Source organism: Oratosquilla oratoria, chromosome 12 (assembly GCF_046742065.1).
Source record: "Oratosquilla oratoria isolate Oo_2021 chromosome 12, ASM4674206v1, whole genome shotgun sequence".
Classification (NCBI taxonomy): Eukaryota; Metazoa; Arthropoda; class Malacostraca; order Stomatopoda; family Squillidae; genus Oratosquilla; species Oratosquilla oratoria.
Window position 1 is genome coordinate 24,930,753 of NC_134788.1, and position 14,492 is coordinate 24,945,244.

Genomic DNA, 14,492 nt, shown 5'->3' on the forward strand with positions numbered 1-14,492 from the left:
GTACCTTGGAACTCATTCTTAGAGGCAGTTTATAGGTAATATTTTTATTTTATTTTGAACATTAAAGTTACATATACATTTCACTAGAATTATCAATTTATTTATTTATCAATTTATTTTCATTTATTCATTATTCTTTTTTAAGAAAATGGGTCGTCTTTTTGGATACGGTTTCCAGAAAAGTTGCACTTTTTGGATGAAGTTTTCTCCTGTTTCAGTTATTCAACCTCTGAAGGATTCAAGTTCTAAGACACCAACGTACAAGAAATTGCTTCCAGTATCTTAGATTTTCTAAATTTCAGAACTTTTCTTTCCAAATCTTTTAGATTTCCGATAGAGAACTGTATTGAGGCGGTGGTCACGCTTCACTGATGGCAGGAGCACTGGTTCCATCAACAGTACCAGCATAAGTAATAGGTAAGCTGAATAAAATGGTTTGGAATGATGACTCCTCACTGGATTAATGGAGGTTTTGAACTTCTCAATAAATGGAGGTTCATCGTGGAGGAACGAAATCATCTGATATTGGCCGAACTGAAGTTCTTCGTCGGTTGCCCTGGTTCTCAGGACCTAGTGTGATGACATTTCAGAGACAGTTTTTTAACCCTTTCGGGAGTTGAAGTCTCGCCCTCCCCAACGGAATAAAACTAAACAGCTGTAACCAGAATAAAGTTCGCGGTAACGGTCGTGACCACGGTGTTAATCGTAACAAGAGTAGCAGTCGCTCGTGTGAAGGAAACGTTTGCTTGTGACTCGTTCAGTGACGAAGGGTTTGCTTTGTGTTCCGTGTCGGCTGGTAGAAAGTACGGCAATACAAAATGGACTTGGTTTTCTTAGACCAACACAACTCTCGGCTTTATGGAGGACAAACATCCAGCACAATACTGTTCTTTGGCCTGGATTCATTAGCGTATCTTAAGCCGTGTCCAGACGATCGGGTGTGTCCAACAGGCAGCGTGGTTGGCAGGCAAATTCTGCCGGGCCTACCCATGAATGTTGTCCGCGTGCCCCACGATGCCAGGAGCACGTGGAGTGCGGTGCGACAAGCATGGCGCCTAGCATCGTCAAGATGAAGATATTGTACACCATGATAACTGCTTTGTGTCTAAAAAGAAACATGGGATGTGGGAGGGGAAGCCTGCTGCTGTGGGTTCACGATATCGTGAACCCACAGCAGCAGGCTTCCCCTCCCACATCCCATGTTTCTTTTTCTTCTTTTTAGACACAAAGCAGTTATCATGGTGTACAATATCTTCATCTTGACGATGCTAGGCGCCATGCTTGTCGCACCGCACTCCACGTGCTCCTGGCATCGTGGGGCACGCGGACAACATTCATGGGTAGGCCCGGCAGAATTTGTGTCTGGCGGGGTTGAAACTCCAGCTACCGGGCACCGTCTTGGTGATTTCACTCTACGAGCCCGCCAAATGTGCCTGTTGACGGGCATGCCCGCCGATCAGGCCCGCTCGTCTGGACAGGCCTTACAGAACCCATTTATAGGAGACTACTTCAGTTCGTCACGAACCAACAAAAGTGGAAGCTGTTTTCAGTAGGAGAACCTGCCCCAAGCTGAACAAAATAACCCGACAGCTATATACGTCGAGACCTCTATCCTACTATAGGGGTGTCAAAGAGACACATGAAATAGCCAGGCACTAGCCACAGTCTACATACAGTATAATCACAACTCTATGCAGAAGGGCCAAATCTATTCCTTACCAAAGGGAAGGTATTGTTAACCCATTAAACTCTGATGACAATATTCTTGTCATTTGGTCAAATAAAACAAAATCGTAAAACACCAAAATGTTTTATGATTTTTTTTTTTTTTATTTGACCAAATGACAAGAATATTGTCGTTGGAGTTTAATGGGTTAAGAATAAAATACATTAGTGGCAGCTAGTTGCCTTGATTTTTCTATTGGAAAACCCACAACCCAGCCGACAAAGGTTCTTAGGTCATGGACCTACAGGAAGAAGCTTTGGACTATTGTCTGTATTGTACCATTGAAATCGCTCTGTCACCAGCGGAATGTGGTGTGAGGAGGGAAATAGTCGCTGTATGTCAGCTCTCGATGTGTCGAAATGTGCAAGAATGCAAATGAAGTTGACAAAGATCTTTAGAGACAGAAATGAGACGGGTTTTGAAAATGGACAGATCTGACGTCTGTCCATCTTGTAGGAAGACCACATGAAGCAGGAGCCTATCACTACTCCTTAGCAACCAGAATTAAGGACACGTCCTACCCACTATATACAGAAAGGGTTAATGGGTGCAAAACTATTGGAACTGTGGTTTTTAAATTACAATGCATGTTCACTTTCCTACTTCAACACTGTGCCAACGAGTTCCTGTCATCTGTTAAGGTGGCAGCACAATAGGCATTACTCACAAGCATGCTACTTGCTTTTGCTACATTTGAGTAGAAACTACTTTGGTTACAAGTTTCCCGACCTAAAATTACTCCCATGTCATACAGCTGAATGACAAACTAAGAGAAGTTAAACCTATACACACATTAGACATAAAGATAATCTTGCAGAAATATAGAATGTTGTAACAAAAGTCGTTTCTACTCGGAATAGCAAGAGCATGCTAGCCTAGTGTGCCACCACAAAAACTTGACTTTCCTTAAAAGTCCGACAACAGACGATATCTAAACTGCGTACTATCAGGCCACATCAATTGAAGCAGACCCTCCTCCAAAAAAAGGGGAGGAACCTGTATTCATCAGGTTCTCCTCTCATCCAGGGTGCTCCGCAAGTGAATACTATTATCAGGCATTAGCTTAATGAGAGGGGTGGGGGGGGTTAATGATGACAATATGGTTTAACATCACAAACTCCCCCCTATTGGAAGGGTAGGACAATGCCCCTCACAGAGGGCTTTGTAGTGTGGGATTTAATGAACCATGCCCGAGGTTCAACTTCACCGGTGGCAGGGTGGACATGGCTCTTCTACAAGTATGCCATTTACATGACACTTGGCTCTATTTGACACCTCTAGTGGCCCGTCATCCTCGAAGGTGCCAAGATAGGGGTGGTGGTTGAACGTGTCTTGATGTGTATGATGGAGGTACACTGGGACTTGACCGTCTCGCCCCTTACAAGGTGGAAAGGGCCTCTTAGTATATTTATTAATTCAAGTCATGCAGGTAGTTTACTAATGCACACTGCTTGCAAGCCCGGAGAAACAAGAAAGGTTCCACAACAGGCCTAGCAAGCCGGTAGGTAACCAACATGCTCAAGAAATGCAAAGACCACCTTTTCATCGCTAGAATAGAAGAGAAGCCTATGAAAGTAGGATCTGGTGGAGGAACCAACAAGCATAACATCTGGTAAGAAAGTATATTTATACCATGTTTGGCATTCCTTTGATTGCAGAGTAGATTGTCCATCAACGAGTATTACGTAAGACTGGGTCAGTATGGTTGAGGTGAGCACAAACCGGGTTATCCATCTAGGACCAACCTAGACCGAAACCTAATACAGATGGGTAGTCCTACTCGGAATACAGTGAACTTCCTGTTGGTTATATTTACACTCAATTATTGCTTCAGTGTGTGAAGTACATTTATGTGAACATTGAATGCACAGTATGTGTATGCCTTGGTTCTACACGTCCCTATTTCAAAACACTTTCTAATGCACGGCAAGTGATGGTTTATGTGAGCCTGTGGTAGAAGTCTTCTGGCTGTTTATGCATGTTAGATGCATCGCCTGGAGCAGGTGTAAACTACAATACCTAATCTACAACAGCGGAATATTCAGACGAATTGTTGCATTGGTTCAGTTCCTGCCTGAGGCCCGTGGAGTCGTGCGTCTACTCGTCATACACAGTCCAAGTCTGTGACTTCGTCGTCTACCAAATCGCAAAACTCACTTCTGAGCAAACTGAACAGTCCACACGAGTCAAAGTTTCACAAGAAAAAGTAGAATGTACAGAAATGTGAGTGATAGGGTGGGAGGGGGGTTGTTGCAAGGTCTGGGGTCATCGCCACATCCACACTATTAAGTCGTTTACAGAAGAAAGCTGTATGCTTTCAATTGAAAAATGTGAAGATATAACACAAAACTGTATATGCATAAATATATATATATATATATAATGTTTATTCCTACATATATACACGTGTCCATTGCCCACACATACATGAGCACCTTCACTTTACAGAGAAGTGCTCACACTCGATTCCACCAAATTGTCTTCCTCTCTTTCACCTCCGTAAATGTTTTAATTTCCTTTGTGTTATCGTTTCCTTTCATCTGATCATACAATTAAATTTCCTTTGCCCGTTTGTCACAAAAGTAACAAGGGGCCAAATTATGGTAACATTCAAACTTTTGTGATAATTCTTGTGCAACTTAGTAACATGAATTTTGAACACTTCCGCACCAAATAGTCTGACACTTTTATGGCTGTCTTGTGGTTTTGCCTAATTTTTTTTTCCTCTCCTGTTCTCACTCCCTAAGGAGTTCTCCTCTTAACTTATCTCCTTTGTCTTAAGTTCCTGCCAAAACCAAGTCTCCTTGCACGCACGCACGCACACACACACCTCGTGGTGCAGTGGAGTTCCCAGCCACCACCACGCCGGTCCAGGTTGGAATCCCCCCACACCCAGGGCTGAAATAATTTCAGTATTGATGCATTGTGGGTTGTTACTCCAGCTCTTGTGGGCGGGGAGTTGGGGGTGTGCATACATTACCCATAGATTGCTCATATATGAGCTCTCTTCCAGGAGGGAAATAGCTGTCTATCACAAGTCCAACACCATGGCGATTCACACACACATGCACGCAACCTCTATTTTCTTTCTCGGACACTTTGCATTGATCTTGCATTGATAGTCATGAACAAAAACTGCCAAGATGACGAACAATATCAAAGAATAATAATAGGAATCCTAACACTAACAACTACAGTATCATATGTGATGGCACAAACACTTATCGCCGGTTTTCATCTGCAAACTTAATAGTCATCTTCCTCTTGGCCCTCCTCATCTTCTTCCTCTTCCTCCTCCTCCTCTTCTTCTTCTGTCCCATGATCCATTTCCATGTCATTGTCTGTCAGGGATCCTGTCCGGTGTCTTCGTAGCTCCAGAAGCTCTTCCAGTGCCTGGAAAGAGGTTAGAAAATTACTTGTGATCCTGCCTGGAAGCAGTCATGGTTCCTCTGCAAGTGAAATCAGGGGCAACAAATTGATAAATCTGATGGTTTTGTACCTCCAATAAAATGATTAACCCATTCAACTCCGATGACAAGATGTCTTGTCATTTGGTCAAATAAAACAAAAAATCATAATAAAACAACAAAATGTTTGATGATCAAACAGCACCAGAAAAATATGACGTCGCATCAAACATTTTGTTGTTTTATTAGGACTTTTTGTTTTATTTGACCAAATGACAAGACATCTTGTCATCGGAGTTGAATGGGTTAATTCCTGGTACCGTCTGAGGGGAAACCCCCAAAAGAAATTGGTGTAAATATGAAATGACAATGAACTGTAATTTCAAAAATATCTTTTGGTATGTTTGAGAAAGGGGGAAACACGGGTCTTGATCCAATTATCGAGTTTATTCCTGACCGGTTTTGCTCTACAGTAGCTGTAAAGAAAAACTGGTCAGGAATAAACTCAATAATTGGATCAAAACCCACGTTTCCCCCTTCCACCTTTCTCAACATTTGGTGCATTTATAAATGTAAAATAATTCTGAACTGTTATTTGCAGAGTACGCAAATCTCAGTGACCCCTTCATGACTCACCTTGAAGTTGGTGTTGGGTTCTGAAGAATAGCCACCCCTTACGTCCTCATCTTCATCCTCATCATACTCCGTAGAAAAGTCTGTGGATGTATAAATGGACATCATTAGAAATGAAAGTTAAGTAGCCAAGTCCGCAAAGAAAATGCTTTCATGAGTATACAAAAATGTACATGAACTTATTTATGTAGTCAAACTATTAGATCACTCTTAGGGTATGTTTGATAAGATAAGGGCCAATTCAAACATTTTTACTCAAACCATTATATTTTCAACACTACAGATCTTCTGGTGTAGATAACAGTGTTTGTGTGAATCAAACGCTTACCTTGAATCGGTTGTCTGGCTTTCGGTTTCTTGACGGCACACACGAGTTGCGCAAGATCAGTGAAGCTGGTGGGTGCAGCTTCAAGACTACACTTATGTTGCTCCTTGCCCTTGTTCTCGCCTAACTTGTACAACAACTCCACAGAACGACCACCCTTCAGCATGCCACTGAAGTAACTTTTGCCATGCTGGTAACCCACTTCCTGTTGGTCAAGAGTTAAACATGTTAAATCTGTTCACCTAAATGTGTTCAATTTGGTCTCATGGAACCTGAGGTTGTACTCCAATCCATGCCACGAATTCACAGACCTGTTCACTCCCCACTCTCCCACTCCTGGAGTGGAGAAGTGATAATTGAAGGACTCTGGCAGTGAAGACTTCATACCCAGACCCTCCTAAGAGTTGAGGGGTCTATAGGCAATTCACTCAAAGAATCTCAGTCGATCCTGCATTTTCGGTTGGCAGACCAGCTTACCCTTCCCCTGCTGAGTTGGCTGAAACCTCAAGCTTCCTTAAAATATATTTACAGTATATTTCTTCACTGAACTCAGTGACTATATGAGCTACACGAATTTCATGTACATCTAGGGATGAAGCAGTGCTTGTTCACATATTTCAAAGTTTTCCATCTCGATAGTGCAAAGAAAGTAATTATAGAGAGTATAAGATAAGGAAGAGAATTTTAATGTTTATACAGCATTTTACTTATTATCCCTGTGTCCAGTCAGTATGAGGCTGGTTGTAAAATTTAACATGTCTTCTGTGATATAAAATAGTCATGAATATGAATGTGCTTTCACATATCCCATAAAGTGACACATAAAAGAGAAAATGAAAGGTTTATATGATTATCTTTTGATACTGGACGGGTGGTGGGAGGCACAGCGTCTTGCTCCCTCCCTCCCTCCACCACAATCAATCTCATGAGTCAAAATTGAACATGACTAGAGTACATACCGCTCATGGTTTTTTGCATCTCGATTAGTTTACAGCTTTCATCATCTCACATTCATTATCTTATTGAGTCTTTGGATACGGTTGTACCAACGTACATGGTCGGAAGAGTGACACTTGAAATCGGAAATTGAAATATTTAGATATGAAAAAGTATGATCTGCCTCCACGTGGTGCATCCTGGAAATGTCATAATAATTGATGGCTAAATGGATCATGATTTTACCAACAGTAGCATTTCAATTGCTCTATATTGTAAGAGTGGGGGGAAAGGGAGGAGACAGATCTTCCATTATGCACTGTGGTCACAGAGATACCCCTCATGAATTTCTTTTATGGCGTTTCATTAGTTGCATCGTAGCAAATTTTTTCATATCTAAATATTTCAATTTCTGATCTGAGTGTCACTCTTCCAACCATATACAATGATACAACCATATTCAAAGACTCAAGAAGATAATGAATATGAGATAATGAAAGCCGTAAACTAATCGAGATTGAAAAACCATGAGTGGTATGTACTCAAGTAATGTTCAATTTTGACTCATGAGATTGATTGGGTTGGAGGGAGGGAGCAAGACGCTGTGCCTCCCACCACCCGTCCAGTATCAAAAGATAATCATATAAACCTTTCATTTTCTCTTTTATGGGTCACTTTATGGGATATGTGAAAGCACATTCATATTCATGACTATTTTTTATCACAGAAGACATGTTAAATTTTACAACCAGCCTCATACTGACTGGACACAGGGATAATAAGTAAAATGCTGTATAAACATAAAATTCTCTTCCTTATCTTATACTCTCTATAATTACTTTCTTTGCACTATCGAGATGGAAAACTTTGAAATATGTGAACAAGCACTGCTTCATCCCTAGATGTACATGAAATTCGTGTAGCTCATATAGTCACTGAGTTCAGTGAAGAAATATACTGTAAATATATTTTAAGGAAGCTTGAGGTTTCAGCCAGCTCAGCGAGGGAAGGGTGAGCAGGTCTGCTCCTAGACCCTTTCAGACCTGGCAGTAGAGGAGTCTAGAAGTGGAGGGGTCTTAAACATTACAAGAACTAGTGAATGAGCAAGTTGGTTTGTTGCCTTTATTCTGGTTAACCCATTAAACTCCGATGACAAGATGTCTTGTCATTTGGTCAAATAAAACAAAAAATCATAATAAAACAACAAAATGTTTGATGATCAAACAGCACCAGAAAAATATGACGTCATCAGTCCTCCTCCTCGAGGAGGAGGACTGATGACGTCATATTTTTCTGGTGCTGTTTGATCATCAAACATTTTGTTGTTTTATTATGATTTTTTGTTTTATTTGACCAAATGACAAGACATCTTGTCATCGGAGTTTAATGGGTTAATGTGCAAGTAGCCTCTGGGTCAGGCAGTTGTCCAAATGGGTCAACCTGACCGTGAGGCCTAGCTGTGTGGTGCAGAGAAGAACTAGTCCCTGGTTACAAGACCAGACTTATTATATACACAGTTGACATTCCCAAAATAAGCAAGGGCCACCTCAAAGAAACATGGATTGGTAGAGCAGAGTTTTTTTTTCATGAGATTACAAACAGCTGTAGTACAGGCATAATATGGACTTTGTGTAGATTAAGTCCATATTATACTTGTACTACAGGCATTTGTATCCTCATGAAAGCACAACCTTGGCCCTGCCGAGCTGTGTCCCTCGCTACTTTTGGGAATGCTGACTGTGTATATAAACAGTGTGGTCTTGTAACGAGGGCCCAATCCTTCTCTGAACCATGAAACTAGGCCTCGCGGTCAAGTCACCCTATTTGGGTGATCACCTAACCCAGAGGCCGTCACTCGCGCATTAACTAAAATAAAGCCAACAAACCAACTTGCACATCATTCACTCCCTCAGCACCATGGACCCAAGAACATCCCCATAATGTTACACTGGTGACCCTGGGAGTTTTTGATGTGAGTACACACATTGTTTCAGCGCGACTAGTACTACTTTGATGTTGGTAAATGCCATCATGGCTGGCCCACTTCCAACATCACTACTCCAGGGATATTACAGTTTCTGCAATTGCCTCCCAATAATACACCACACTCTGTATCCCTGTTGCATGGTCCAGAGAAGGACTGGGCCCAGGTTACAAGACCAGACTGATTATATACACAGTCTGCATTCTCAAAATTAGCGAGGGACACAGCTTCATAGAAACATGGCTCAGCAGGGCCAAGGTTGTGCTTTCATGAGGATACAAATGCCTGTAGTACAGGCATAATATGGACTTAATCTACACAAAGTCCATATTATGCCTGTACTACAGTCATCTGTATCCTCATGAAAGCACAACCTCAGCCCTGGTGAGCCATGTTTCTGTGAGGCTGTGTCCCTTGCTACTTTTGGGAATGCAGACTGTGTATATAATCAGCCTGGTCTTGTAACCAGGGCCCAGTCCTCCTCTGCACCACGCAACTAGGCCTTGTGGTCAGGTGGGCAACTGTCTCAGTCATGTATTAACCAGAATAAATATACCAAGGCTTTTTCCCCCTTACAAGGGAGGTAGCCAAAAAGGAAAAGGCACAAAATCATTCCCACCCATTCCATCCCTGAACACTCTCCACACCCCTCCACCCTCCCTCATATCTTAGCACCACTAAACCAGCTTGCACGTCATGCACTCAGCACCATAGACCCAAATAATGTTACAGTGATGAACCTGGGAGTTTTTGATGCAAGTACACCCAGCTTCTGATCTGCAGTTCCATGGTTTCTTCATAACTCTGGGACTACAACGTGGGTAAATGCCAGTGCAGATCGACATAGCTACACTCTGGGGATGTCACCATTTCTGACATCGCCTCCCGATGCTACCCCTCCCCGCTCTGTCTCCCTGTTGCACACTCCCTTCCACCTGCTATGCTTCCGGGAACTCTGACGCCTCCCCATGCTCAGAGGGTAATGTGTTCCTGACTCCCCTACATAAGTGTCTATGTGATATTTTGGCTTATCACTGTGGCAACATGTGGGTGGTCAAGGAATTTACACATGTAGAAATAGTTGGCCTTTGGTCTTGTATCACTATTGTGTAGATTAAGTCCATATTATAATAGCAATATGAGGACAAAGGCCAGCTATTTCTACACATGTAAATTCCTTGACCACCCACATGATGCCACGGTGATAAGCCTAAATATCACGTAGATACTTATGTATGGGAGTCCGGAACACTTTACCCTCCTTCCCCTGTGAGTGTGGGGAGGCGTCAGAGTCCCTGGAAGCATAGCAGGTGGAAGGTATGCAACAAGGAGACAAAGTGGGGAGAGGTAGCATTGAGAGGTGACGTCAGAAACGGTGACATCCCCGGAGTACTAATGTCGATCTGCATTGGCATGACATCAGTGGAGGCGGCAACATCAGAGTTGGCATTTACCAATGTTGAAGTAGTGCCAGAGTTATAAAGAAACCATGGGTGTTGAGGCTACGCGTACTCATGTCAACTCCCGGGGTCACCAATGTAACATTATGGGGATGTTACTTGGGTCCATGGTGCTGAGGGAGTGAATGATGTGCAAGCTGGTTTAGTGGCTTTAATCTGGTTAATGTGCGAGCGACGGCCTCCGGGTCAGGTGATCACCTGAATAGGGCGACTTGACCGCAAGGACTAGCTGTGTAGTGCAGAGAAGGACTGGGGCCTGGTTGCAAGACCAGGCTGATTATGTATACACAGTTGGCATTCCCAAAAGTAGCGAGGGACACAGCTTCACAGAAACACTGCTCAGCAGGGCCGAGGTTGTGTTTTCATGAGAATACAAATGCCTGTAGTACAGACATGATATGGACTTGGTCTACACAAAGTAGATATAATGCTTGTACTACAGGCACTTGTATCATGAAAGCACAACCTCAGCCCTGCTGAGCCATGTTTCAGTGAGGCTGTGTCCCTCGTTACTTTTGGGAACGCCGACTGTGTATACAAACAGCCAGGTCTTGTAACCAGGGCCCAGCCCTTCTCTGCACTATGCAGTTAGGTCAACCCGAAGGCAGATGCTCGCAACCTATTAGAATAAAGCCAACAATACCACTTACACATGATTCACTCCACACCATTGTCTACACAACTTTCTGTAATGTTACAGGTCTGGGAGTGGGAGAGTCAAGTGAAAGGGTTGGGAATTGAGAGGTCTAGGAGAGGAGTCAAGGAGTAGAAGGGTCTGGGAGTGGAGTCTAGGAGCCCTCCAGCCCCAGACTGCTTCACTCCCAGACCCCTCTACTCCAACCCTAAGGAGTGGAGGGGGTCTAGGAGTGGTTGGGTTTGGGAGTAAAGTGGGGGTATGTGTGACTACAACCCATTTCAGCACTTATTCCCATTAAATGCTCCGTGGTAAAAACTTGCCCCACTGTGTCACTATAAAAGTGAAGAAGGTGAGGAGTTTGTACTAGGAGAGGTTTAGCTAATGGTTGAGGTCGTCATCCACATCCAGTCTACTTCCGGGACAAGAAACTACCAGCAACAGTTGGATTCAAACACAGAGAAGATATATTAAAGTGGGACAGAAGAAAAACAAGAGGACACAAAAAGAAACTCAAAAAGAATAGTTATAGAAGAGATCTGAAAAATAATAGTTTTCCACACAGTGATAGACATATGGAACAATTTGGATGAAAAAATGTGCAAAAGCCATACAAGAATTTAAGAACAAACTAGATGCTGAGAGACACAAAGATGGGTCACTATGAGCATAGCTCCTTTCCCATATAATACAACTAGGTAAATACAGGAGCACATCATGAAAGGCATGGTTGAAACTTAAGTTTACATTTAGAGAAACATACCCCAACCTACCTTTATATCGTCAAAAAGTCCAAACTGCAGCGTTTGGAACTTGTCGATGGGTGGGCGGATGTACTCGCAGTAATCACTACTCTTCAGGTCTTCCAGCTGTCGTGTGCAGGACACGTATGAGAGACGAGACTGGATCTCGTACAAGTTGGGCACCTGTTACATGATGGGTATATCAAAATTAGGCCTGGGCAGGAGAACCATCATTCTTATTAAATAAAAATAACAATTTGGTGATACTGTAGCTCAGATGTATGGACTTGTGATGGTAGTACAATGGATGACAATGAGCAAGGTCAAATTGTATTTGTTATAGTACAGAACTGGTGATCAGGAAGAGGTGATGATGGTGTTTGAGGTGATATCAATTATGCTCACAGCAGCAGAAAGAAATAGACAAAAAATGCAGATGTGCAGTCATGGAGGAGGATGTGCTGGGTGTAATGACTCTAAATTGCCGTACAAAATCATTAATTTCTTGAATGTAATGACACCTACATATGCAACATAAGCCACAAGTGGGGTTATACGAGGATGCTGGTGTCAGCTTTCCGATTACATTTATTTTGTAGTTATACCCGTATGAGTGACTCCCGTATTCTGTGAATAGGTCTGACCACGTTTTCTGTGATGCACTCATTCTCTTTCACCCTGAATAAATATAACAGTGGTAACTTTATACTTTGTGATGTATCATCCTACATCAGGCAACCTGTGCACACGCAAATATTTCATTTTACTTTTATTGACGAGGTTGAAGAGGTGATACTGGATTTGAAGTACTGTTGGTATGATGTGTGGTAATGATGATAGTCAAGAACATTTTGGTAGCATATAACATTTGTGCTATATCAATATACCAAGGGCTTCTTCCCATTTATAAGGGAGTTGCAATACAGATGATCATTAGAAAGGTCCTGTTGGATCTGAGGCTCTGTGGATGATTACAGCAGTGGCATTAGTAGCTGAGGGAAACTTTCCTGGTGAACACTTCCAATTGTCAGGAACACTACCTTCCACAAAACCATCTTAACTCTTCCACATATTATTATCTATCTATATATGTTGAGGCACCCACCTTCACCTATCTATATATATATATATATATATATATATAATTTTTTTTCTAATGGATGCCACTAAACCACCTTGTTCATTTCCTTGGCATTCTCATGGATTGGAGTTAATTATCCTTCTTCATCCCTCACTCTTGCTCAATTGCTTCAGGTGTTCCCTGCAGGCTCCCGAGGTAGGCAGCATTGCTCTCCCAATTTTTCCACAGCTTTCTCGGAGATTAGCATCTTACACAGAGCAAACTACTAACACAAAGATGTGTCTTGTGCCTTAGTAATGCACTACTTACATGGGTGCTTCTCTAAAATGAGAGTTATCGTAAAAAATGAAGGAAATGAGTAAAAGAAAATGCTTACCTTCAGTTCGCTCCTGTAGAAGTACTTAAAGGGGAAGACTCGCCTAAACAGAACACTCCAGCCCGACAGACAATCCCCGTAATTAGTAAACTGTGTCTCGAACTGGGATCCGACGTCGATGGCCAGAATGCTGGACACTCCCCACTTGTTTCTCATCACATCGGCTAGCAAGGGCACACATTGCACGTGCACGCACGTGCAATAAATAAAAAAAAGAGTTAGCGTATTTAAGACGATACATACTTGATGCATAAACACCCATGCACAGAGGCAAAAGTACAAGTTGATTTCATAAAACAGTATGGCTATTATCTTACAGACATATCAACATCTTTATATGACAGAAAAATTAATAAACTACACAGAAGACAAAAAGAACTTTAAAAAAATCACATTCTTAATTGTGATACTCGTAGACATGGGACAATACGAATACTTTCTACTTGTGATCCGAGGCATAGCAATCTGATTCGCCACTCAGATGACACTTCAGATAAATGGGAAGGTACTAAAGGACTGAAATTGGTATATGAGAACCAAAATCCACTTTTTGCTCGATGATACAATTTCACCGCCAATCATTAATAGAAGACTACGAAACCATCATTAGAAATCAATCTACAAGGGTAACATAAAATTGTTTGTCTTTTCAAAATTATAGGAAATAATATAAATTTTATGAGGAAAGTTGTGTGTGTGTGTGTGCACATGTATTTACCTAATTTTAGTATATAGTAAAGGAACAACACTCATTGGGTCCCATCTCCTATTCTCTTATTTTTTATCATATCTCATCTCAAATTCATGTACAGTTCCAGTTTTATACCCTTGATTATAGATTAAGTTGGAACTACATTAATTTGAGGCCAGGTATGATAAACAATTGGAGAATAGGAGACTGGACCCAACAAGTGTGGTTCTTTTCCTGTATACAATTAGATAAATATGCAGGCATGTGATACAAAAAAAATATATATATAAATAATATATCAGTAATATTATAACTGGTACCTGGCACATTATTAATATAACATCCATCGACAAGAAGATGTCCGTCAAGAGGATCTGGCATCGGCGGCAGGAGCATTGCAATGGACATGGACGCTCGAATGTACCTCCACGCCACACCTAGAGCATTGCCAACATAATGAGACCATGTTTTGTTTCTAACCTTCCTGGCTTGGGAT

General features: G+C 41.9%; 1 protein-coding gene across 3 annotated transcripts in view; it reads right to left on the reverse strand.

Moving 5' to 3' along the window:
* Nucleotides 1–1,828: 1,828 nt before the first annotated feature.
* sws (patatin like phospholipase domain containing sws) overlaps nt 1,829–14,492 on the reverse strand; it is a 125,794-nt gene continuing 113,130 nt past the window's right edge. For 2 of the 3 annotated variants that reach the window (XM_076194611.1, XM_076194609.1), the window contains exons 23-27: nt 13,306–13,469; nt 11,879–12,031; nt 6,095–6,296; nt 5,770–5,849; nt 1,829–5,119 (exon numbers count right to left, since the gene is read on the reverse strand). In XM_076194611.1, coding sequence (XP_076050726.1) covers nt 4,973–5,119; nt 5,770–5,849; nt 6,095–6,296; nt 11,879–12,031; nt 13,306–13,469 — 746 coding nt within the window. In that variant the 3' untranslated portion in view covers nt 1,829–4,972. Of the gene's footprint in view, nt 5,120–5,769; nt 5,850–6,094; nt 6,297–11,878; nt 12,032–13,305; nt 13,470–14,316; nt 14,434–14,492 lie in introns of all 3 variants that reach the window. The other variant, XM_076194610.1, reaches the window with a different exon arrangement.